At 36.7% G+C, this 26,087-nt stretch overlaps 2 protein-coding genes across 2 annotated transcripts; both read right to left on the bottom strand.

The window, feature by feature from the left end:
* Positions 1-1,493: 1,493 nt before the first annotated feature.
* On the bottom strand, positions 1,494-5,680 carry AGT (alanine:glyoxylate aminotransferase). Its single transcript, XM_021422456.2, has 6 exons — positions 5,529-5,680; positions 4,202-4,482; positions 3,662-3,946; positions 2,965-3,331; positions 2,536-2,746; positions 1,494-1,796 (listed from the first exon to the last, which is right to left on the bottom strand). The coding sequence occupies exons 2-6, from the start codon at positions 4,404-4,406 to the stop codon at positions 1,659-1,661; spliced, it is 1,206 nt and encodes a 401-aa protein (XP_021278131.1). The 5' UTR covers positions 4,407-4,482; positions 5,529-5,680; the 3' UTR covers positions 1,494-1,658.
* Positions 5,681-6,740: 1,060 nt separating this feature from the next.
* LOC110412044 (protein CHROMATIN REMODELING 5-like) lies at positions 6,741-25,660 on the bottom strand. Its single transcript, XM_021422455.2, is given in 32 exon segments — positions 6,741-7,549; positions 7,552-7,722; positions 7,879-7,972; positions 8,075-8,428; positions 8,903-9,084; positions 9,179-9,356; positions 9,471-9,626; positions 11,306-11,551; positions 11,684-11,764; positions 11,871-12,050; positions 12,240-12,326; positions 12,487-12,597; positions 12,696-12,938; positions 13,840-14,052; positions 14,292-14,355; positions 14,436-14,560; positions 14,662-14,755; positions 15,647-15,714; positions 15,834-16,025; positions 16,333-16,467; positions 16,553-16,640; positions 16,758-16,851; positions 17,031-17,094; positions 18,058-18,109; positions 18,283-18,386; positions 18,483-18,542; positions 19,389-19,472; positions 19,625-19,849; positions 20,696-21,121; positions 23,363-23,430; positions 23,603-24,434; positions 25,234-25,660. Coding segments are annotated over 31 exon segments (5,304 nt in total). The 5' UTR covers positions 24,336-24,434; positions 25,234-25,660; the 3' UTR covers positions 6,741-7,217.
* Between the last annotated feature and the right edge of the window lie 427 nt (positions 25,661-26,087).

Raw genomic sequence — 26,087 nt, 5'->3', positions numbered from 1 at the left:
TTGCCCCTGTTTCTTGTACCAAAAACGGAACTTGGTTCTTTATTTTCTGTGTCATTTGATAACATCCCTCTCTTCGTTAGCTTTCTCTGAAGGTTCTGTACTTTTGCAGCTGCCATTCCAACAAAGACTAATTCAAGCTTTCACGTGCTGTTTTAGGTTGAATTTGCAGCTAAAAGCTCTAACTCTGCAACCATTCATGTTCTACCCTTCAGAGGGTACATACCTGCTCCTCAGTTGAAGAAAATACCGTCAACAGTATTTCTTCATTTTTTAGGTCGGGAATCGCTGCATATACTTAGTGAATCTTTGTTCCAAGAAATCATATAGTAAAGTCTTTATGAAGTTTAGGTGTTACACAATTAAAATGACTTAAGGTCCCACCGGAAATGAATACACCATGGCACCAGAGAATGGCCTGTGAATCAAGGTTGAACAATCAGCTGACTACTTGTTACTATTGAAGGATATTCCTTGAGTTGTGAGAAATGCATTGATGCCATGCCCTCTAAATTCTGCCTAACTTGTGATGCTCATGAAGCCTATTGCAGTAGCACATGGTTTTAAGTAGTGGCAAGAAACAACTTTTAAGGCTATGTCTACGGCCATGGTTTTCAAGCCTCTGCTCTCTACATATCAAGGCTCATCATTTATAGTACTAAATTGAGTCCAGTTGGTTACTGCAAAGCACTGTTGTATCCCCATTCTGCCTAACATGCGATGCTAATGAAACCTGTTGCAGTAGCAAATGGTTTTAACTAATGGCAGGAAAGAATTTTTAAGGCTAAATCCACGGCCATGCCTTTCAAGCCTCTGCTTTTCATATATAATACTACATTGAGTCAAGTAGGTTACTGCCAAGTCCTGTTGTATTCCCATTCTGCTTGTGACATTTCTTCGTTTTCATTTATTTTTGCTTTATCTGCTTAGGCATGACAAATTAGAATTAAAACGTATTATCAAAGTAAAACTTCATCAATACCAACTATGCTTACCTCCGCAGTAGTCAATTCTACAACAACATGCATGAAGATTTGAACGTTGAAGACCATTGAAGCTGGACTAAACACATTTAGGGTGTTGTTTAAAGCAATCCTATTCCTAATAGAAACTCCAGCTTCTCCCTGGTGCTGATGTATATGCAGTCGTATTCAGTGCAGCTAACAGTGACTATGCAGTGCCCAAGCACGAAATATGCAATTTTTGCAGAGGAGGAGGAGTGAAACATGAACTTTGATATAGAGCTTTAGACTTTTGGAACAGTTCGATTTAAACCACCATGCCTACAAATACTTTATTAGGGAGCCTTTTATAATGTTTTATCGTTTGATTGGAAATGCTATAAAAGAGAAACTAACCTTCAAAATTCCTGCCTGAGGTCTAAAGGCGTTTCTCTTACTTTTTCTCTTTCCATTTTCTTATTTCTCTTTGTTTTTCTTTTGTGCGCCCTCTAAAGCGCATGCAACTGCTTGCTGAGCAATTTGACGCTTAAAAAATATGGCCAAAAAATAAACATATATGAAATAGAGCATACAACAGTAAGTAACATATCAAGTACGGGATTCGGAATGCCTGAGGAGAAGCAAAGTAGGGAAACAGTTTTTACAGAGTACCCTGAAGCTGATGGTAAAGGAAAAGTAACTACATGGATAGCAGGTTCATCAAATTCTGGAAGGGATCATAGGGATGGTGTTCTGCAAGTACGCACAGGCGGCAGCAACTCCACTTCCAAGCTTAACTGGATATCCCACATCTTTGAGTATCATCTCCACACCAGCTAGACAACCCAACAGTTGCAACTGAAAATAAATGAATAAAGATGAGAAATTACAGTAGCCAATGCTTCTAACAAGTTACTATTTGTTTTTGAAGAGAAAGTACATGGGAAACAAGAGACAATAAAAAAAAATCAAACAAACAAAAGGGATGGTAATACTGACAGCTTGTTTTAAAGATCATTAGACAAAGAGTACTTCAACAGAGTCAGGGGACTAACAAAAGTACCTGGTGTTATATGATAACGTGGCATCATTCGAAAAAAATAAAAAGAAACTAATGCACTTTTTGTTTGAAATGTGAATTAAACTAAGAAGACACCAAATATGCCGTGGCAAATATTTATCAGGGAAGAGTAACTATATGAGGTTAGCAGTAACTGTAGGCATCCCGCTCAGCCTACCTGTTCATCTCACAGGTTTCAAATCTTAATCAAATATAAACCTATTGCATTCTGATTAATCAAGCTGCATATGCAGCACTCTTCCACCCCATCTGCCTTGGATCATTGTGGCCCTAGATGGATCTCAACACCCAGCTAGCTCCACTGCAGTTTTGCACCACCCACACTTGCCAAGCCAAGGTGAGAGGAACACATGCAGGTTTATTAGTTTAAGCTACTAGATTACCAGTATTGTTTAACATTAAGTTACCAGTTCCCTAACAATACGCACAGAAAGTAGGCGCTTAAGGAAAGGACCACTCATCATTGATAGAAATTGAAATCTTAATTATATACATGACAAGAAGGAAAGACATTACCTCATTTAGGTTTCCCAGATGTCCTATTCTGAACACTTTACCAGCCACTTTGTTAAGGCCCAGACCTAAGCTTAAATTGTATCTCTTCCATGCCCTTCTAACAATTTCTGTACTATCAATATATGGGGGAACAAGGACAGCAGTCACAGTGTCACTGTACCATTCCTCCTTTTGTGTGCAGTTCTTCAAGCCCCAAGCCTCCACGGCAAGCCTGTTTCAAGAATGTGCAACCTACCAAATCAACCACTACAAGAATCCCAACAGAATAAAGTAAAAGTGACAAAGAGGACCTCAAACAAGAAAATTGTTGGGCTTTCTTAAGGCTTCAGTGAATAACAGAATCCCCGAGTTAATAGATTGAATATGTGAGACACGTCTTCGACTTGGTGAAAATTCAGACATAGAACAAGAAAGATAAACATGCCTCACCTTGTTGCTTTTCCCAAACGGCTATGCCTTGCAATCACATTGTCAAGTCCTTCCTCCACAATAAGATCTAGAGCTGCTCTAAGCCCATACAACAGTTGGACTGAAGGGGTGTAGGGCCAAAACGTTCCCAGTTTGTAGAACTTGAGGTAGTCATTCCAGTCAAAGAAAACTCTGACAGATTTTGCACTTTTGGATGCCTCTAGAGCTTTGGGGCTTGCACAGACAAGACCAATTCCTGTGGGAAGAGAAAGTGCCTTCTGAGAGCCAGTTAAAGCCACGTCGACTCCCCATTCATCCATACGGAAATCAAGGGCACAAATTGAGGACACTCCATCAACAAGAAGTAGTGCTGGGTGCCTGTAGTGATCTGAGAAGAAACATAAAGCATGGGAACTATGTAACTAGAATAGACAGTGAAAAGGAATCCAATGGAAAGATGCACTAAAAAGAGCAAGGTAAAATAACATAACTTAAAACGTTTTATAAAGCAGAACAAAAGGTAAATACACATAATTTGAATCCAAATGGAATGTTCCAAGGACTACATAAGAATTTGGCAGTAGATCAAAAAAACAATTCTTTCATTCATTTGAACTTGGTATGGGCTTTCACTAGGATAGAGACAACAGATCCAAAGCAGACTTGGGAGTGCTTAGGGAATAAGTCCAGAGCCAAAAGAACAAAAATATACACTTACCAAGTAGTTTCCGCACTGTAGCCAGGTTGTTGGTGACTCCAGTTGCAGTCTCATTGTGAACAATGCAAATAGCCTTGATTGTGTGTGTGTGATCAGATGCAAGCTTTTCTGCCAGAATTTCAAGGTTAGCACCTTGACCCCACTCACTTTCAACTACATCAACATTGAAATTGAGGCGTTGCTGCTGATCAATCCAGAGCAGACTGAATTGTCCAATAAGGAAAGATACAATTCGATCTCCAGGAGACAGGGTATTAGTAAGTGCACTCTCCCATGCACCAGTTCCTGAACCAAAATAGCAACATTAACTTCACAAACTAGCCATAACAAATAAGATAAGATACTGCTATAAAAAACATAATACTCGTCTGATTGATAATATCAATTTGAAAAACCAAAAGGATTTCCATGCATCATTGACAAACAACTATTTTACTATTATTTTAAGGAACATATGTTTTAGATCTCAAGTTGGCTATTCTTAAGCATTAACGAGTTATGGATAACTGATAACTTGTCAGCAGTTGAAACCATGAGTACCCGTAGTTGGGATCATAAAAGGAGTTCCAGTAGTAGTCTTGAAAATCATCTTGACATCCTCCAGAAGAGTTTTTGTCATTGCAGGAATGGCAGGGGAACGGTAATCCTCATTGTTCCTGTTCATGGCCCGAATAACAGGTTCCGGGATGTTAACTGGCCCTGGAACAAAGAGATGGTTTCTTCCTGGTCCATACACGTAGTCCATCGTTTCTCCCTCCAAGGAATGTCACCGATTAACTTAAATTCCACTACTTCCTACGCTTCTCAGCGTCAGAACTTCTCTGATAAAAAGGAAAAAAAATCACAATAAATCTCATCCTCTTAGCTTTCTGTTAAGACAACTTTAACATAAATAACTTGTATCATAATCTTAACATGTGAGTGTGAAAAGAGCTAGGTGGCATGTGAAACAATGATCGAGAACAACCAAAGTGGCTTCCAAGGAGTCTCTCAAGGCGACCTTGATACCATGTTAGAAAAACTAAGAAGGAGGATTTGAATTGTATATAAAAAGTTAATCCTCAGTAAGTAATACTGTTGCATTACAACTCTAACTAAAAAACTCCTATCATAATCTTACCACTTTCAAATCATAAAAAAAAAAAATACACGGATTCTAAGGTGCATTTACTAGGTTGATTGGATACTAAAATCACTCTCAATTTCATTAGATGACATGCAGTTTTCTATAAAACATGCATTGTTTTTGTATGATTGAAGCCAACCAAAAACAATCACTGCAATTAATATGCCTATTATGGAAACAAACTTGCATGCAAAATCTAATGGACAAAGAGCAAAAGCAGAGTAACTTGAAAGACTTTCAAACAACTCGTTTGAGGTATTATTCAACAGTTTTAATAAAAGCTTTTACGTCACAAAAATATAATTTACTCTCCCTTGGTATGAAGCCCGCAAAGGATAAAAGACGATAAAACTTTGCTTGAAGACATGACTTTGATACATTAAGAAGAAGAAAACCCTCGATGAACTGATTATTTCCCTTTCAATCAAATAGAATCATAAGAAGAAAAGGTTTTATCACCAACATGGTAGTATTTGATTGGTTAAACAACCGTGATCATTGTTTCTTCTTTCGTTTTTCCATCTTTTGCTTGTTTCCCATAATTTCCTCCATTTCTAATCATAGAAACACTAGCTCTTTTGATATTAACATGACGTTTTCGTTTTCTTGTTATATGTCTATAACCCTGAATTTGGTGAAGAAGTCAAGACATGAAAAGAAAAACTAAGAAAGCTTGAAAAGGGAGAGTACCCAGCACTGTAAAAGTCCAAAACATATATACATGCGGATGAAGTGTCATACCTCTGAAGAGAATCTTCAGACGAAGTTGGATGAACTCTGTTTTGGCAGAGAGAAGGATTTGCAGGCTGCGGCTGCCTTGGTAACATTTTTACAAGAGCGCGGGAGAACCAATCAACATAATCGTGGGTCCTAAGTGGCTCCAACGTGGCAGATAAGGGAGAAACCAGTTGGAATCCTGCGGCTACGAACCACTGACATGGAATACATCTAAGAACCAAAACGTTTCTTTGTACTGTTTTTTATTTGTTGGATTCTATCCTTCTTTTGGTTTTTCTCTTTTTGCATATAGGGTCGTGTATGTTTGAAGAATTCCTTTCCAATCCCATAAAGCTTAATCTTATTCATTTTGGCACCTATCCAGCCAAGCACCAACACTTTGAATATTACTTGTGAAAATTGAATGAAACCCAGTAATTGACTGGCTCCCTGGCAAGGGTACAAATGCAATGAATAAGATCAAAAGGAGGCCTTCCTAGGAAAACCTAAAACTGATGGTAACCATACTTGTATTCTTAGACCGAAATAGACATGGAACAGATGTTTTGGGGGTGGGATTATGAGGTTGAGAAAGCAATGGCAAAAGATAACATGATAAAGTGGTGTCAGCCACACTCTTGCCTGTTGCAACACTGACCACACAGCCCCTCCCATTTTATTCATCTTGGTTTCTCTATTCTTAATTTCGTTTTCTTTTATCCCCTATTTTATGGCTGCCTGTCGAACTCGTCAGCTGTAAAAGAGTTCCACCCCTTTTGTCATAAAATTGTAACCATAGAACCGAAAACCCAGCATGACCATGCAGATAAATCCTATTACACCTCACAAACCCACAATGAAAGACAGAGACACAAATTTAAGTTTCAACAGTATAGGATAGGATAGGAGGAGACATTCGGCTACCTAAGAAGCCACTTGCTTCTGAGAATAGAACAAGGCAAGGCATTCCCACATTTTCACTGTCATCATCATCATCAACCTTGATCAGACCCCATTTTCCTATCAAAAAAGGAATTAAAATGCCAAACGCATTAAATTAAAAACACCATCTTACACGCTTCGTCATCGAATATAAGAAACAACTCACAACTCCAATCTTGAGAGCTGTTCAGTTGTGTACCTTGTAACACAAGTTCCAACTTCAGATTTTCCTCAAGCTTTTACACTAGACTGTCAGTGAGGTAAAAACACAGAGGCCTCAAAACTCTCTGAGCATGAAATTCAAATTTATGCCAATATTATTACTAACAAAATTTGCACGTTGGAAAAGAAAAAATTCAAAACTGATAATGTACACTTCTTTCTGCGCATGCTACACATCTCGTGCATGTATATTTGAAATTGAATTGCAATTTCTTTTTCTGCTATTCTTTTGCTATATACGTAAACAAATTACTGGACTCACTTCTAAAAAAAAAAATTTGTTGCAAGGCCCCTGCTGCATGCCCTGCACATGTTAGTCGATCTTTTGCCTTCTTCCTAAGCCAGTCTTTTTACATGGATGGAAATCCCATCTAACGGATTCTTTCTTTGATCCGGCCATAAACAATCCAGATTGGAGTAGCGACTTTTTATTCCCATGGTGAAAAAAGAATCCCAGAGAATATTCAATGGCTGAAGCAGTAAATGCCACATGGCCAAAGCCAATCATAACTCCTTCCATCGACTATTATCCAGCACAGCACTAAAAGCTTACTTGATGCCTGAGGGAAAACCTTGCCTCTGCGGAAATCCAGTTTGACGCATCCGATATGGTCTCTCATTATTAACAAGTCGTTTATCTGGCGGTCCTGCCCCAAGAATCCCCAAGGAGTTTGGATCCATTACACGGCTACCATTGCTCATAGGTCTTTGAGTCGGGGGCTGAAGTTGGGGATGAATATCAGCTTCTGCTCTCCGTCGTCGCTTCCAAGCTTCAAACTTTGCCGTATCAATGCCTTTGTGAATTGGTTGTGATGTTTGATAGGCCATCACATTCTTGTACCCTCTTTGCTTCTCAACAGAACGTGAGAAAGGAGGGAAGTATTAGAATCACCATCTCTATCAACATGACCAGTCACAGGGCCGTCGACATGGGATGGTCCAACCCCTCCATCCTCTTCCTGCTCCTGCTTAAGCTTGGAATAAATCTGATGCAGCCTCTCGCCAGAAAGATTTGAAAATGTAGAGACATAGTTCCATAAACGCATGGTCATCCCTGCAATGAGAATTGAAATTGCATAAAAGATATTATCAAACATCCAGACTCTTGAAACTTCTAAAACATAAATGTGTACATGAGAGTCCAAATGCATAGACGAAATGGTGATTAAACTAGGATAAAATAAACTATAAAGCATGAAGAATCACGTACTATCTTGTCTATAGAGCTCATCCTCATGTTCTAAGACAATTTGATCTATCCGCCTGCCAAGAAGCTGCAAATAATTCCGAATTTTTGAAAGCACCTGGAAGAAAATAGAACTTTTGAACACAACTCCGGCTCACAAAACAATTAAAATGACAAATCAAATGTAAAACGAGGGATTGGGAACAGAAATAGCCAATACCTTATCCTTAGGAAGATCTGCACTGGTAGTCTGCAATCTTTGGAGACGATGAAGGGTTTTTATTTCGTCAATCATAACATCCTCACACCACTCCATCCACTTCACTTCCTTGAACTGCTCATATACTTCCTCATTGTCCGACATTTCACCCTCTTCTTTAACTAAAGGTTCAACTTTCTGAGGTCTTTGAGGTCTGTCCCTACCCATTTTGAAACTGACCTTAGGAGAACCAGGTTTTCCTTTCTTGTCTCTGCCACGAGATGTTGATACATTTAGAGAATTCTCCTTTTCCTTCTTTGAAGCCTTACGACCAGCTTTGATACCAGTATTCCTACCACCAACTGCCACAACTTCCTGTAAAGAAAGGTCCCAGTCAGTTCAAATTATAAATGAAGAGGATAAATATGAAGCCTAGGTCAAGCTTGAAACTTATATAGCCTAGAACACAAGTATGCAAAAAACAAAAGATGTGTATCTGGAAAAACCATCAGAGAAACATCAACAAGAGACTTCAGATACTTTAACAACAAATAGATTCAGAACTTTCCAATCATTTAATTCACATGTAACAAAACCAATTATGAGGTCAAAGAAGAGAAAGAGTTTGTCAATTCTAAACCAAGAAAAAGAAGAAGTTTTCATACAAATAAACATAGCAAGAATTTTCCAACTGAACAAAAACTGTAACAAACCCAATTGATTTACCATTTGTTTTATCAAAAAAAATGTAAACACTTTTCTTGAAAGTAAAAAAGGATTATTTAATGTTTTATTAAACAGTAAGAATAACTCTCCATATTATATTGACATTCCAAGTACTAGCAATACCATTTCCAAGAGTGCATTAGCACGCTCCTTCAAATTAGGGGCACGTGGCAGAAAGGTTTCATGGTGTTGCAGTTCCACAGGAGCAATCTTCTTTGTGAGGCCAAGCCTTTCATCTAACCTTATCTTTTCCCAATTTCCAAATCCATGGTAGTGTATTCCCAGAAGCAATCTTGCATCATCAACTAATGGCAGTAACAGAATAAAGTACAATAAGTCCAAAGCAATTTTCCTTTAATTACCTTCTTAGAAAAGAGAACATAAATGGGTTATACATACTCTGATTCCACCCACACCCTTTAGACCAATTAGACGGTTTAAGGTACATTAACACACGAAACTGTTTTATGGGATCCTCATATCGATTTATTCGCTTTGCTAAGAGCTGAAGCTCTTGGACACGATTGATCAGATCATTCGCCTTAACAGGCACACCAAAGAAGTCCAACAATGGTCCCTGCAGGTACTTAGCACAAAATATGAGAATTCCATAAGGCTCTACAATTCCAATGGATGAAAGATGCCAATGTAGAATTGAGAAAGAATACAATTTATAACTAATTGAACAAACCTTAGGTTCTGCATTTCCTACTTCAACTGCTTCTCTGCATCCTTCAAGTAAAGCTTTGAAAAGCTCAATCTGTGCATCAGCTGGAGCTGCTGCAACAGCACCACCAACTTCCTCTGCGATCATGGTGATTTGGCTCTCATTCCCAAATTTCATAACCTGATTTCCGAAGCAGTAAGGAAACAGCCAGAACAAAAGCACAGAAAATTAGATCAACACTACCTACAATTATTCAAGAGGCAAATGCTACAAATTAAAGAGACACCATAGAGAAGACATGCAGAAGGATAGAAAAGATGCCATTTCTAAATGGGAGGAATGGACTGATGAAGGGAGAATGTCCACATGAGGCTCAAAAGGAAGATTAAGTGGTTAGAAGGACATTAATCCCTCATTAATTACATTTCAGTGTTTCTAAAAAGCCCACTTCCTTTGTTGCTAAATTAACTTAAACAAATGGATACATCTGACAGTGGTCCATTAAAACAGATAGATATATTATTAGACTCAAAAAAAGCTTGAATTGCTGAATAGAATCAATTTTTCTAAATAGAACAATTAATGATTTCCTGTAAATTCAGTATTTTTCTTATTTGAGTACTAAAATTGTAGAAGGTCAGGTAATTAATCTAATCTAACTGACTTAAAATCCTTCTACCTAAAACCTAGGACCTTTCTAAGCCTCTAATAAGCTCACAGTCGAAGCAAAAGTAAACAAGATATTGATCAGCTATCCAGAATTGTCCTCCAGTGCAGCCAAAGTTATTAGAAAGCAAAATAAAGAGAGGATAAAAAAATTAGTTTGACATAAGCTCACAAAGAAAAAGAGACAACCAGTTTCCAGGATCAGAATAATAGGACAGATATGAATTAATACAAAGAACAAAACTAGTATAAGTAACTTCCATTCAGTTGCAAGTGGCACCATTTGAGAACAATTTAGGCTAAGACATAGACCACAAGATGTGCAAGTTCTAAAATAATAAACCCAGAAATGTAAACCACACATAACCATACTAGATAGAATTCAGTAACCTTATGCAATTAAATAGTAACACTCACGCATCATATTGGCGTAAAGAAAGCAAACAGGGCTTAGTGTGATAATTAATAAATGATTATAGTTCGTTGGTGGAACTTGGTTGAAAACTGGTGAGGTTGGTCCTTGCAGAAGTAAATTAAGACTCACTCAGGAAAGCACTTGACAATGGCAAGTTATCTTCCAGAATTGAATCTTAATGCCCTTTTCACCATGAAAAAAATTTCCAAATAGTAATTATCTCATATTGCAACCAGCAAAAAAATGCAGAAAAGGTGTTCCCATAAGTAATTCAAAGAAACAAATGAACAGGTTAAAGGTCTTTGCGTTACATCTTCTGCAAGCCTCAATGACCAAAGGACCTGAAGAACACAATAAAATCAAACAAAAGATGGGAAAGAGACCAGAACATAATTGCAACAGAGGAATGACTATCCACAAGAAGAGATGGTCTCAATGCTAAAAATGTCTTAACAACCTGTAACTAAAAACATCTAAAAAAATAAAATGTAAAGCTGTGCTTCAATTATGGCTCAATTAACTAATACCTTAAGTTTCCACCTACTGCTTTTAAAAAGAAGAAAAGAAGAAAAGAAAAAGGCATGGGGTGGGAAGGTATATATAAAAATTAAATTGACTTAGAGAACTTTCACAGTGCAAGGGCTGCACTTAAAAGAGAAAATGTGTTGCAGAAAATGTTTTAAGTAGCAATAACAATTACATGTTAGATTGCTTAGAAAATATAAATGCGGAATATATTTGTATGTGCCACACAAATTCCACAAGACAAGAACTTTACCGCTCGAGAAAAACGCAAAGCATCTCTCTTAGGCAGATTCCCGTAAGACCATCCTCTCACTTGAGCACTTGCTCCCTCAATCATTGGTGCCAAGGGGGCAGAGTATTCTGCTTTACGACGCTTTTGTACTCTCTCCTGAAACTCCTGAGGATCAGAGCCTTTCTTCTTTCTTTTGTTACTTCTCTCAGGTTGACTTGTCTCTGCATAACTCTTGGTGTTTCTCGCAGCACGAGGAGCTAGAGCTTCCTAATGTGAGAAGAATAACTTAAGCAGATGGCCCCAACTAATTGTCTAATATGAACATAGAACTTAAAAAAGTACAAGCAACATTCAAGAAACTTTGGGTAGTATAAAATTGATGAAAATATCTGAACATACTTCAGCTTGGGCTATGGCATCTGGTTTTATCCAACGACTCCAGAAAGTCCCATCATCTTCAGCATTACAGAAATTCGCAACCTAAGCATGATGAAAGAAATAGAAACCAGTTATATAAGACTTCAATGAATCTATAAACTAGAACATGAAAAATCTCCACCACTATAACAAAGTATTAATTGCTTGCCTTAAAAGCACTCAACAATTCATTCTCGTGCTCTTCACCCTGCTTCTCCTCAACCTTCTCTGCCCTTTCAAGAATTTCATCTATGTCCATACTTAACAGCCTTTTTTTGCTTTCTTCATCACTTCTCTCCTCCTTGAACAATTCTTCAGCCCCAAATCTCAAAATTGCTGATAACTCATTCTGGAAAGGTAAAAGAATGTTAAAAAGTGCTAAAAGACCAAAACAAAAAATTTTAAAAAATACAGAGCAACACCATACTATTTTGGCATCAAGCTGAGTTAGTCACGATGGTCAATCCAACAATTAAAAAACAAATATACAACATACTAAGACAGCATACTAAAATAATTACTTCCAGCATGTCCTTACCTTGTCAAAATAACTCCCTTTCTTTGTTTCTTTCCTCTCCAGTCTACCCTCTGCATTTAATTTTTGGATCACCAAATGGTCAAGCACCTAGAAAAAGCACCATGCAAGAAAACATGCCAAATTATTGGCTTTATATTGCAAAACAGGACAAATAAATCAGGCTCTGTTCACATACATACATAATTTACATTTAAATATGCATTTATGTATGTATATGAACACATTCATGCAGGTTAAGGTAAATGACCATCTTCTTCTTAGCCCGCTCCAGGATGTCTTCCTCAACACTTTTGCTTGTCACAAATCTGTAAATGTTGACAACTTCTTGTTGCCCAATTCTGTGAGCTCTACTCATGGCCTGAAGCAAAATAAAATAGCAAACATAAATAAAGAGACTGCTAGATTTTCACTGGAAAAATAGAAAATGATGCGGGGACACAATGTCCAGTTTAAGACCTGTAAGTCATTCTGGGGATTCCAGTCAGAATCAAAAATTATAACAGTGTCAGCAGTTGCAAGGTTGATACCAAGGCCACCGGCCCGAGTAGAAAGAAGGAAGCAAAAATCATCACTTCCAGGTGCATTGAAATGATCCATAGCCTGCTGTCGCAACTCTGCTTTTGTACTCCCATCAAGCCTCTGGAATTGGAATCCTCTGAGCGACATATACTCAGCTAGTATATCCAACATTCTAACCATCTGCAAAGTTTTACCATTTTAGCAGAATATGAACATGTAAAACACCAGATTGCATAACTTTATCAGACTTATCCTCCATTAAAAACATAAACACTGGTTAGCACATACTCTAATATCCACAAGAAAACTTTCCAACACCCCATCCACGATGAGATTAGAAATATATTATAAACAAAAAATGTAATAGGACTTGAAAATAATTAAACTATAAAACATACAGACACCACTTTTTTATTCAGTTTTCCCTGTTTTTCTCAAGAATTTAGATTGGAAAATAGCCGTAAACCTAATGACCTAGCTGACCTACATCACAAATACAATAATATTATTTCTTACCACACAAGTGTGCGTGTGTGTGTGTATGTAAGTATCTACACTCACACACAGACGAATATAACATCAATATTTAAGCTTTGTTTAAATTAAGAGGAGGGAAGGGAAAGTGAAGGGGATGCAGGGAGAGTGGTTCCATTTCCCTTAGTTGTGATTAGTGAAGCAGAAGGGATTAGGAGATAAACCTGTTCAGCAAAACCATCATTTCCTGCAATTCCTCCAAATTGAGAGGATTTGGAGGGGAGTTATTACCTTACTAAAGTTTTTGCTAGAGCAAAATAAAGTAACCTCAAATTTATTTTCTTTTAATAACTCACAAAAGGATGCGACTAAAAGTATATTAAAAAGTTATCATCTCCTTAACCATACAATTTGTGTAACATTAACCCTTCTTTCTCTTTCCTTCCATTATTTTCAACAAGCCCAACGAGGAGAACCATACCCTCTCATCCTCTCTCAACTCCTCCCCCTTGAATTTCCTTCCTTTTCCCTCTAAGTTCCTAAACATTGCATAGAAGCTTCCAGTGAACAAGTGGCTGAGAAGTATGTAAAAGATTCTAATACAAACCTGGGAGAAGATTAGAACTCGATGCTTAGTTTCATGCAACCTGACAAGCAATTTGTGAAGTATAACTAGTTTCCCACTGCTTAATATAATTCTCTCCAGTTTACTTATATCATTCATGCTAGTGTCCCCACCATAACCATGATCTGCGCTTTCAAACAGAAAAGGATGATTGCAGCATTTCTTCAACTCTACTACTATATTTAAAAGTGAGACCTGCAATTTAAAAGAACAGACCTGATTCAATTTTCTATAGTTGATAGCACTGCTTGACAATAATAGAAAGGGAAGAAAAACTTTGTAAACTGTTTTTATTGAAATACATATTTTATCTATAAACTGCATATTTTTATCAGTAATAAAATGAAGTAAAATCATACAGAGGAAAAAAAGAAAAACACAACAAAGGGCTGCACAGATAAAATCCTCAAGCTGCAAAATGACAAGATACTAACCTGATTGCCACGAACACCCTTGTTCAAGTCATGGAAATTACGCTCCAAAATCCACTTATAGTACCTGCATTAGTACAATTGGTAACACATGTTTATGTGATAGAAAGAAATAACACTTCTTCACAATCAAGTTATAACTCTTACTGTTTCTGAAGTGGAGACATCTCAACCCTAAGGATACGCTCAATTTTCGGAGGCAAAGACTTCTCCACATCCTTGATAACCCTTCGAAGAATGTGAGGCCTCAATTCCATGTGAAGATTAGCAAGCTATGTGCAAATTCAATACAGATTTTGGTCTTAGATCAAGTCATAAATCATTTAACCAACTCAGAAACATGATAAAAGGTGTTCTGATTGTAATGGCATACCTCAATTTCATTAAACGAGCTAAGGTTCTTGTAATTTTGAACAAAATCATCTTTACTTTTGAACTTGTCAGGATCAAGGAAATGAAGCAGAGCCCTGTCAAAATATTTTTCAGGGTTGTCAACAATAAAATATACTAGCTGAAGAAGCACGCAAGTTTTATTCATCAATGAGTGAAAGAGGAATCATAAGTCTGTTCACCATGCTAGCTTCCAAGTTTAAACAAATTTGAAACAAATAGAACTATGGATTCTGACAAGTTGGAGAGTGATGTATCATTTAATGATTTAGTCAACAAATTCAGTTACCCATGTAACATTTCATGAGAGAGAAAAAAGACATGTTTAAAAGCATATCATGTGGTCAACAAGAAATCGTGGAAAAAGAAGGTTCACAATAGCAGTTATGGTGAAAGCAATTAGCTCACATCAACTTCAATATCATTAGAGTTGGTAATAGATGAACCAAGAAGATATTCTCAAAAGGTTCATGCACTAATATAGAGCAGGCTATTGAAAAAAGAAACTTAACACAGTAACTTCTTAAGACTGTACTTCTCCATTTGTTTAAAAAAATCCAAAGCCGAATTATTCAAGCAGCAAGAAGACACTTCATTTAACTCTTGGCAATATAGATTTAAGCCCTTTTGCACCGAAGAATGAGATATATTATAGTAGTCACTTGCGGTCTTTAAATAGAGATATGTGTATATACATCTGGACAAATAAAAGTAACAATAATAATAAATTAAATAATTAAGAGAAATTTTATCCTCAATACACTCACTATCGCTATAAAATATAAATGCAGGCAAAGAAACTTAGTCATGTCTGAATATAGCATATTGTTGATATCAGAAATAATTTTCAGCTTTGATAAACCCTTTTCTTTTAGCACATATCAAAAAAACTTGGAAGACAAAAATCTGCTCCTGAAGTGAACAAAACCTGCAACAATCATACTAGTACAAGGAAGAGAAGTTAATACCAAAGCTCCTCAACACTGTTTTGTAATGGAGTTCCAGTAATTAGCAACTTGTTCTTAGTGCTAAATTCCTGCGCAAACAGAATGGCATCAACCAATATTAATCAAATTAAAAAAACCAATACAATTATACAACACAGAAAGTAAGTTGATTGGAAAAAAAGTAAGTTGATTGGAAAATATGGCATACCGAAAGTGTAGTGTACAACTGCGCCTCGCTATTCTTCAACCTATGAGCTTCATCAACCATCAAATAGTTCCACCTTATCTTAGAGAGTACTGCCTTATCCTTCAGAACTACTTCATATGTAGTCAGCAGGCTATTAAATTTAATAGGTCTGCCAATTTTCTTGTCATTGTAAAATTCATATTGCTGACAAACCTGCCAACGAAAGAAGAAAAGAAAACAGTAACAACAATACGTTAGGGCTGGGAAGGGATAAAATTATTGGGACTACCACTCACCATACGTAAGTTTACACAAATGATCACTATCACAAGTTGTAACAGCAAATTATAACTTCAGCGGGCAGAAAAAGAGAAAAAAAAAAACAGCCTATACAACAAAGCAAATATTTGGGTGGAAACCAATTGGTAACAAATAAAAAATTATACTAAAGCAACAGCAAAAATCATACCTATTTAGATTTAGATAATAGAAGCACACATAACAGAAAAACATGACTCACCTCTCGGCTTGCACGAGTACCAACATATACAATAACATTCATATCTGGAAGCCACTTCCTAAATTCTTTAGCCCAGTTTGATAAGGTGGATAATGGTACAACCACAAGAAATGGACCAGGTATTTGTTGAGCATTCTGAAAAATAAAAATATCAATGAAAAACCCTTAAACTTCAACATATTGATAAATGACAGCTATCCCTAAAAGACCAGTGGTGTACCTGTAAGAAACCAAGCATAGACACTGACTGAACAGTTTTACCAAGACCCATTTCATCAGCTAAGATGACATTAGTATCATTTCTCCAACTGTTATGTGAATATGAAAAACATGCATTAATAGATATAGCAGAATGCTCAGAATTAACACACCCATTTTTTGTAAAATAAAATGTCTAATCTAAGGCAACAGAGATAAGCATACACCTGTTAACGAGAAAATTCAAACCCTCCAGCTGATAATCACGAAGTTTTCCTCCCCTTAACCACTCTGGCTGTTCATCAAGTTTCCGCAAACTTGCTAAACATGAAAAACATAACCCAATTAAATGATCAATTTATATGGTAAATTGAGAAACTATAACAATAAAACTAGCAGAAACTAAGAGTGTTTTCAATATGGGGCTTAAAGGGTCAGGGATTGTATGATGCAAACTTTAATTATACACACATACAGAGAACAATGTTAGTAGTGCAGACCTTTGCCCTTCTTACGCTGGTGATCTACCATTTTACCCTGCACAGCCATTGCAGCTTCACGAGCCTGTTCACAAAATGAGAAAAAAATAAGTTGAATTCTTACGACACTATGAGAAAATATTATACGTATTTATGTGTGCATTTATGCAAGCATATTCAACAATAATTTAACAAAATGAAAAGAACAGGAAACTCCAAAGACTGGACAAAGTAATAACAGATAATGAGTTTAAATGGGTATTATCAACTTCAATTTATCATGCACAGATTCCGTTTCAATTGCTGATGCCAACTCATGGTTTATACAGGTTTGACTCCAGCTTGAAATGTGATCAGATATAAAACCTAATGCTCAATTCTCCATTTGCCTCAACTAATTCAGCCCCAACTAACTGCTTAGAACATCTAACGAATTATTGATTGCTTAATAATTTCTTGGAAAAAAAACAGATAAAAATAAAGTAGGCAGCAAACATAAAAAAAAATGAACCTTTTTCCCATTTTCTTGGGATAGTTAAAAAAGAAAATATGGCCTGTGCACTTCATAGATCAAATTAGAGTTTGAATTGTAATTTAATTAGTATTATAATACCTATATTTCAGATTCTGAAGTTAGGTATCAAGAACCCATTTTAACATATAATGACAAGGAGACCAATTATTCTGCACAATAAACACACTCTCTATTCCATACCACCAGTTTGCTTCATTTGCTTTAACCTCCTTAAAGATCAAATCAAATACATTACTGCAATATGTCTAATATGCCAACAAGGAGGCCATGCCAGTAATGCCTGCTGTAATAACATTTCATGCAGAAAGGCCCTCTTGATGCAAAAATGCTGAAGGATAGGTCATAACCACATCGCTCTTAATAATTTGCCTTATTTGCCTACAGGCATAGTGTCCACAAATGCACACACGCAGACAGACAACATTATAAACACTGTTATGGTACCTATTACAGGAAAAAGTAAACAATAATAATAATAAAAAAAGCACACATACAATTTGCAGGACATGTTACCTTATACTCATCAATAGCATCTTGAGCAAATGCAATATCTATATCCTTTTCCCTGATACAACAAATAAGCAACCACAATCATAAATGCTGAAGCTTTCTGTCAAGCAGGACATCAAGAAAGAGAAACAGTAGACAATGGCACCACAAGATAGTAGACACTTTGTTAGCTGGAGGTATAAAGACACTAATTCTACATTTTATAGAACTGTTAATCTAGACAATTACCAAGTTGCTTCTGCATAAGACAATCCCTGCCACTTGACTAAATACTCTGCCATCACACTCCCAGAGGCATCTTTACTGATTCGATCAACAATTACTCTCTCCACCTGAAAACAAATATGGTAAACCAATTGCAATTAAGGATTACAACCAAAAAATCCAAACATAGCAACAGAAGAAACAAGGAATTTATTGAAACCAACCTGACTATTTTGCTTGATTAGATCCAAGTCCATTTCCTTACTTACGTCGTTGACCTCAATCTAATAGGTAACAGAGACAACTAACAGAATTAGAGATGAACTACTTCCAAAAATAAGTTTTATCTTACAATCTGTTTAATGCAAGTGTATTTTTTTTTTTTTCATTTTTACTCTCTCTGCCAAGGCAGGAATCACTTGTTTCAAATATTCCAGGCTCCCCAATGAATGTGCAATTCACCTTAAGATAACTAACCTCTATGATATACCTCAAGAAGCGAGGATAATAATTTTGAAAATGTTACAAAAAAGAGAACAGTATTGATAAAGGCATATATTGCTGCTATCCACCATATGCTAGATAGCCAAATGTTGAATATACGCAACAAGTCCAGTTTCCCAACAGGAAAAAAGGCCCCTCAGAAGAATGTAGAGCATGACCTCCACCAAACCAAGACTCAGTAGGTTAGCTCTCATCTAGGGAATGTGCAAATTGTCATTTTACAAAAAATATAAACAAAAATTTAAAATAACGGACTAGCTTAAAACATCTTGGTAAAAAAAGCGACAGTTTGCCCTCAAGAAGGCATCAACAGAAACCCAAATTATCCCACCAAGTGTTTCCCATTTTCCCAACAAGGCTTAAATTCTTTCGAATAGTTAAGCCTCAAGGAACTTTATATAGTGTTATACCTATTGTCACACTCATTTCCTTTTCATTTGCCAAGACAACAACCCATCTAACTGACACACAGCAAGATATACACAGGGCTTGAATTTTTTTTCACAAGAATTTAGAAAATTTCTGTAATTCAAAATAAGTAATATTTTCCAAAGTGTTTGGAAAGGTCCTCAAAGACAACTTTAATGAGAATTTCAGAAACAAAAGTTTATAGATTCAAAAAGTACCTCCTCACGTGAAAGGGCCTTCCTGTATCTCACATCCTCCATCACCTTTTTTGTGTAATTTAGAACCTTCTTAAAACCACTAAGCTGCAAACTCACGTATGAATCACACAGAATATGTCAACAGAGGAAAGAAAAGAGTGAAAACCTGAGTACTAGAAATAAACTTCCACAAAGTAATGCCTCTTAAAAGACAAATGCACTGATGCACAAAATCTATATAAGGAATAAAATCATACATTTTGTAACTCAAAAAACGATTTCCACTGACAATGAAGATGGGACTGGCCCTTCCATTTTATCAGGAATTCCATCTCATTCCAATCAGGTTCAGAGTCAAACAAGTGGCTTAGCAGAACAGGCTCTGTTGATCTATTGTTTCTAATAGAATCTTCAGCCATGCCCTTCGGTTGATGCCATAACACCTTTTCAATTGAGTCACCATCTTCCTCTTCAGCCTCATCCTGAACAAATAATATAAAACTTTTTAAAAAGGCAAAATAATGATATTACTCAAAAAGCAGCATAAAATTTAGATATTTCAACATAGTGGATTGAAATTCACAAAAGAAAAAGTCAACACACTTTAGACAAGGAATCTCTTACAGCAGTAATTTGAATTAAGATAAAGGAACATAGCCACATAAGAAACTTGGAGAGTAAAGGAACGCCATTGTACTACTCCCACCCCAAATTTTAAATTATTAATCACCTAAAGTTGAAAGACAATTTGGAAATGTCATATCCTAGCCATGCAACTGTTAATCAAGAAAAAACAATACAGGATCACGCAAAAATGGATAGAGACAAAAGGAATGCAACTCAAGTGCTGATTACAGCATCAATATTACATTTTATCTTTCAAATACAATAATATGAACTTGAATAATTTAGATCTTATAAAGTCCATTCTACAATCAAACAGTTACATCAATATGAAATATCAAACTAATCTTCTACAAATATAAAGTAGGAAGTAATGACTAACAATAAGGCAACAAAAATGTTATGATCCTAGCCATGCAACTGTTAAGCAAGAACAAATAATACAGCTTCAAGTCCCCAAAAAAAATACAGATTCACACAATATGGATATTAAGAAAGGTTATGCAACTGAGATGCTGATTACGGAGTCAATAATACAAATTATCTGCAAAAAACATAAATACCAACTTCCATAATCTACATCAAGAAAGTCCAATTTACAAGCATACAATTTTATCATATATGAAAGATCAAACACACCTAGCAAATATATAAAGTAGGGACGAAAATGATAAATTAAAGGCAACAAGATAAGCAGACTTCACCTTCAGTGTCTTTTTCTTCTTGCCTTCGTCAATTTCTTCACTTTCTTCACTCTCAACATATGATACTTTCCGAACAGACCTACTAGAAGTACGAACTTCATTGTTTCTTCCCATGCTTGTCAACATATTAGAACGGGCATTATTTTTGCGGAGATTTCCACCTCTCCTTGCCATGCTTTTGAAATCACCATCACTTTCACTGTCAGAATCCTCAGCTGAGTATTCATCCTCTTCAAATGAAGATCTCCCTCTTCTTTGCCGATTGGAGGATTTACGTTCTTTATTGGGTTTAACATTACGCCCAACTTTAACCTGTTGCCTACCCTTAGGCCTTTTTTTGTAATAAGAATCATCTTCATCTGAGACATCTACATCACCTTCACTATTGTCTTCTTCCTCAGAATCTTCACCATCCCAATCTTTATCCTGCTTAGTAAGAACTAAATTAGTTGGGAGTAGTATCAAGCTGATGATAAGGCATAAGCAACAAGCCTTCATGGGTCAAGCTCCATGACCACCACAGAACATATTTTTAACCAAAGAACACATGTACTCCAATATTCTCCCCAGAAACTAGTAAAATGGCTAAATTTGAAACTAATTTTACCAATCTGAAGAAAAAAATGAATGGACATCACGTCATGGAATACACACACGTTAAAGAAGGTTATAAGATACACAAAAAGAATAAAAATAAAAACCACAGAAATGCTCAAAATTTTTCAATGTATTATTGTAAACCCATTTAGTCTCATTCTTAACATTTTGATGCCATTATGAAATTATGTTCAAGGCTTGACTTTATCTTTACTAGAACACATCCACGACGCAAGCAGGCTCAAACTGTTGGAAACTACCATTCTTAATGTTTCAATTTTTCACTCCATGCCTAGCCTCTGCATTTTCAATTTTCAGCCAAAAATCAGTCATCAGTAAAATTGAAAGCGCATAACATAATTAAATTGGACATAACTTTGGTTGGACATGCAAGGGAATAGAACATTGAATTAAGAAGAAAAAGAGCAATTACCAACAATCTACCACACTATAAACGGTTCATACTCAACTCTGCAAAAAACTAGTCCTTCAAAGTACATAAATAGGAAGAAGCTAAGTTGACCTTAACAATCAGAATTATGTTCAAGCCATAATTTCCATTGAAGCCATGCAATGAGACCTTAAATCTTTAATTTAAATAATCTATATACATAAGCCTGGATCTGCCTTCATCAAAGAGATAACTTCAAATGCAATCCCACAAAATTACGAACTTCAGTGTAAACAGCCCCCCTCATATTTAATAGAAACATGATAGAATCTTTTTTCCTCATGCTAAAATTGCTCTAAAACTCATCCATTGTCTCAGCATTTATCCAACAAATAATCTCCTATATCACAGCCATTCCCTTACATAGTTGAGGCCCAAAGCCTAAAGCATTCCCATTCCAAACCTATAAAATAGAAATCCACAGACTTCCATGCTAACTTCCCCACTTTCACGGCCACCAAACAAATCTGTCCTACATCACCTCTGGTTGCATCATGGCAATTATTCATCATTTAGAGATCAAGGTACAAAAAAAATTCTTTCAAAAAGCACCAGCAAGAGAGAGAGCGTGAGGCAGAAGAAGGAGAAAGAGGAGGCGGAGGAACCTTCTCTCTTGATGAGGACAAAAGCCTTTTCAGGGGACTAGATATATTTTTCAAAAACCAATAACAATAATAATCTAGGCTAATTGCTCATCCAACCAAGTGACTCCTCTCAAGTCCATAAGAGACTCCATTTCATCTCATATATGCCAGGATAGGCATCTGAAGTGGCATTCATTAAGATGGACTGGTCTTTCCAATGCAATAAAGAGAATTAAATCTTTCCAACCCAATTTACCATATATGGCTTTACTTCTGCCATACAGACCACAGCCCCAGCCCTGCCCAACAAGAAAATCAAACATTTGCAAGTAGTTACTGACAAACTTAAACCAAAATGCCCTACATATCCTACAAACTTAGGCCTTTCCATTACCTATCCCAAACTGCCACCATCATCTAAACACTGTAACAGCAAAGGCTCAACGAATTTCTTTCACTAATTTATCTTGGATTCTCTTAATTCTGTCCCTATGATTGAATATTATAGTAAAAAAATCTTACTACAATTTCTAGGTTAGCATGACAGATTAAAACCACGCAAGTTTTAGTGTTCATCACCATTTCCATCAGAGTAAGAAGAAACACTTGAGAAACTCTCTATCTTTCTACATTCTAAAAGAGGTATAAATTTGGTAACATCCCTCCCCAGCATAATGATGAATTTTTGTCATCCCATATGCAGTGAGATGCACTTCATGCTTCAAATAATTAGAATGGTTTCTCTTTTTTTACCAGAAGGACCAGGGTGGCTTAAATTCTAATGCAAATTTTACTCCTGAGCCAACCATCTTTTAAACGACAGAGAAATGGATGGACAGAAATCTACATGCTTCAAGTCCTACAATTAAATTGAGCAGCTTATCACATTCTCCTTTCTTCCTGGTTGTCTCTTTACTTGGGACAAAGAAAAGATAGGATATGATGTGCTTTTAGAAAACTACAAGGGTGAAGGTGTACAAAATAAAAATAATAAAGTTAAACAAATTAAGTGAGAAGTTAAACCAATTTAATAACCTTATTCCCCGCATGACCACTTGCAACACCATAGTCAGGCTCAAAATCTGCATCATCAGGGTCATCGTCTGCAAACAAGACAGCAAAAACTTAGTAGCTCAATATGGAAAGTACTTAGAAGGTGTTGTATAGCTAGAAGAATAGGAGTATATATCATCCATCATCTATCAAATTCAATGCACTGTTTATTTAACCTTAGTGACCTGATGTGAAACGCTGTAATAAGAAATAATAACTTACCATCTTCCTCGTCCTCCTCTTCATAGTCTGCGTCAGCATCATCATTGTTGCCATCATCATCCTCATCGTCATAGTTACGGTTGTTTAAAGCTCTTGAACCCCTGGACACAGTTGTACTGACAGAAACAGGCTTTGACTGCGGCCTAGTATTTAACCCAACAGAATTGCTAAAGCCTCGGTAATGCATTGTATCACTTTGCTCTTCCCCATCCTGCTCGTAGTATTCATCAGACAACATCTCATCTGCAGGGACATCAGAATGACCCCTTTGACCCTTGCCCACTTCTTTCTGGGCCTCATCATCGTCTGATTCTAATCTATCATCCCTGTCATCTGATGAATTATATTCCAAAACTTCCAAATTCTTATGGTCGGATTTTGAATCCTGCCCAGAATCAGATCCCCCCTGACGATCCATGGGCTGCCAGTCCTTCCAAAAAGTTGAACCCCATTTCCCAGGAGCTATTCGTCTTCCTGCTGGCTGAAAATTCGAATTTGAAACACCAGCAACATTATCAGCAGCCCCCTCATTATGCAGCCTAACAGCATCATCCGGCTCCCCATCACTTTGATACTGTGCATCCATGTTAATATCAAATTCTCTTTCATAAGTTCCATCTACGTCCTCATTCCCTACTGTGCTGTGAATCCTACCGATGCTTTGTCCCTGGCTTTTCTCCTCCAAGACACTGTGTGAGACTGTGTCGCTCGAATAGTTCCTAAAAAATGCCATTCTCTCACATGGAATTCCTATGCAAATAACACCACTCTTTAACAACTACACGGAATGATTGTGGGAATACAAAGCGGCTTCACAATCTTTGCTGAGGACCTGGATAATGAATCAGCCAAAACCTTTAGTCTTTCTGAGATAAATACGGCCCATACAGCTGACAAGGAGGAATGCAAAAAGATGGAACAAAAAGGTATGGCTCACAAAGAACCGCAAACCAAGAGAATATAACCTTCATTAAAGAATACACTCTACTAAAAGAAGGACAACAACCACCTAGCTAAAAAATCAATATCCAACGTTAAAACTCTTTCAGTTTTGCTACATTTGCTAAGCAAGCAAAGAGTTCAAAGAGAAGACACAGCTAAATGCATATTCAAAGTCATTATTGAAGTTGAAAGGAGTGAAACACCACATGGAAGCTTCAAATATTTATACACAAAACTGTAAAATCGGCATAACAGTTACTTTCCTCGTTCAAATACGACTCCAAAGAACTATGAAACACGAAAATGAGAAGAAGAAAGGGTTGAAGTGACGCTTAAAACCAAAAATATTCAAATTCACACACTTGTCAAGTGAATTCGAGCACAAAAACGATCAAGATCCTGGCTAAATCAATCCAAACAATCGAGAAACCCTAACCCGAAAAAGCAGAGGAAAATCGTGAATCGAACATAGAAACAATAGATCCATCACTCCAAACACGAAAACGAAAAAAATCGAACACTAGAAACTCCGATTAAGAAACCCTAAAATTTAAAACACAAAGCGACAATTCACAATCCACAACCCTAAATTCATAAACACACGGACAAAATTTGGTAAAAAAAATTAAAAAGAAAAATCGACCGCCAAAAAGAAGAAGCCGATTATTGTGCAAAACAAAGAGGCCGACCTTTATGAAAAAAATGAGAGCTTTTTGGGTCTAAAGATAAGCTTTTTTGTGTATAAATGGAAAGGATGCGCAGGTTAATAATCGTGCGCACCTTTTAAATCGCACCGGAAACTGAAACTCAACCGGCCGCGAAATTTTTTGAAAAGAAAAAACGATGTATTTTTATTCGGGTCTCTCCCGGGTTTACGGGTTCGGAGTGGTTCGGGTCTTTTTAATCGGCGCCGGTGGCCAGATGCAACGAGTGGAGGGTGAAAGGTCCCGATTCGAAAGGAGGAAGACGATGCGTTTTTTAGGATTGATCGTCCGATTGGGAAAAAGAGGGAAGAAAAAAATATAGAGAGAGAAAGAGTTTTTTCTAGAGAGAGAAAGATAATCAAATGGAAAAAAAGAAAAAAAAATTAAGATGCGATATAAGAGGGGGGATTTTAATTACGTTTGGAGAAACGTGTTTATAGAAACTCCCTGTCTCTCTAATCTTTATATCTACAATAACATTTCCCTAGTTTTGTCTTTTCATTTTTATTTCTTCTCTATTTCTTTTTTTATTTACGTGCAGCGAACGGTATGCCCCCACGTGGCGATGGTATGTGTCGGGAGATTTTGGGCGATTAATCGTACGTGCACAGGGTAATGGTGGTGGGTTTGGGAAAACATTGATGAGGGTTTCTTCGTCTGGTCCCTTTTTGATAGTGGAGGAGGATAAAATGGCGAAATGGCAAGAAGGCCCTTGAAAGGAGGGGGAATGTACCTTGTGCGGATCAAAAATCGGGGAGCAGGCCCTAACAGAGGGTGAATTAGGATGCCCCCGTTTTAGCATTTTATGCCAAAATTCTGCATTTTCATACGAAGCTGTC

This window comes from Theobroma umbraticum, unplaced genomic scaffold (genome assembly GCF_002168275.2).
Source record: "Theobroma umbraticum cultivar Fairchild unplaced genomic scaffold, ASM216827v3 scaffold_95.0, whole genome shotgun sequence".
Classification (NCBI taxonomy): domain Eukaryota; kingdom Viridiplantae; phylum Streptophyta; class Magnoliopsida; order Malvales; family Malvaceae; genus Theobroma; species Theobroma umbraticum.
This window is presented reverse-complemented; position numbering and strand designations above follow the sequence as displayed.

What these genes read in the sequence shown, in the direction of transcription:
- AGT (XM_021422456.2), bottom strand. Translation starts at nt 4,406, where the DNA reads ATGGACTACGTGTATGGACCAGGAAGAAACCATCTCTTTGTTCCAGGG. An exon ending in TACAGTGCGGAAACTACTTG is followed by an intron (nt 3,332 to 3,661) that starts GTAAGTGTATAT and finishes GTTTCTTCTCAG; the next exon opens with ATCACTACAGGCACCCAGCA. An exon ending in CGTTTGGGAAAAGCAACAAG is followed by an intron (nt 2,747 to 2,964) that starts GTGAGGCATGTT and finishes TTCTTGAAACAG; the next exon opens with GCTTGCCGTGGAGGCTTGGG.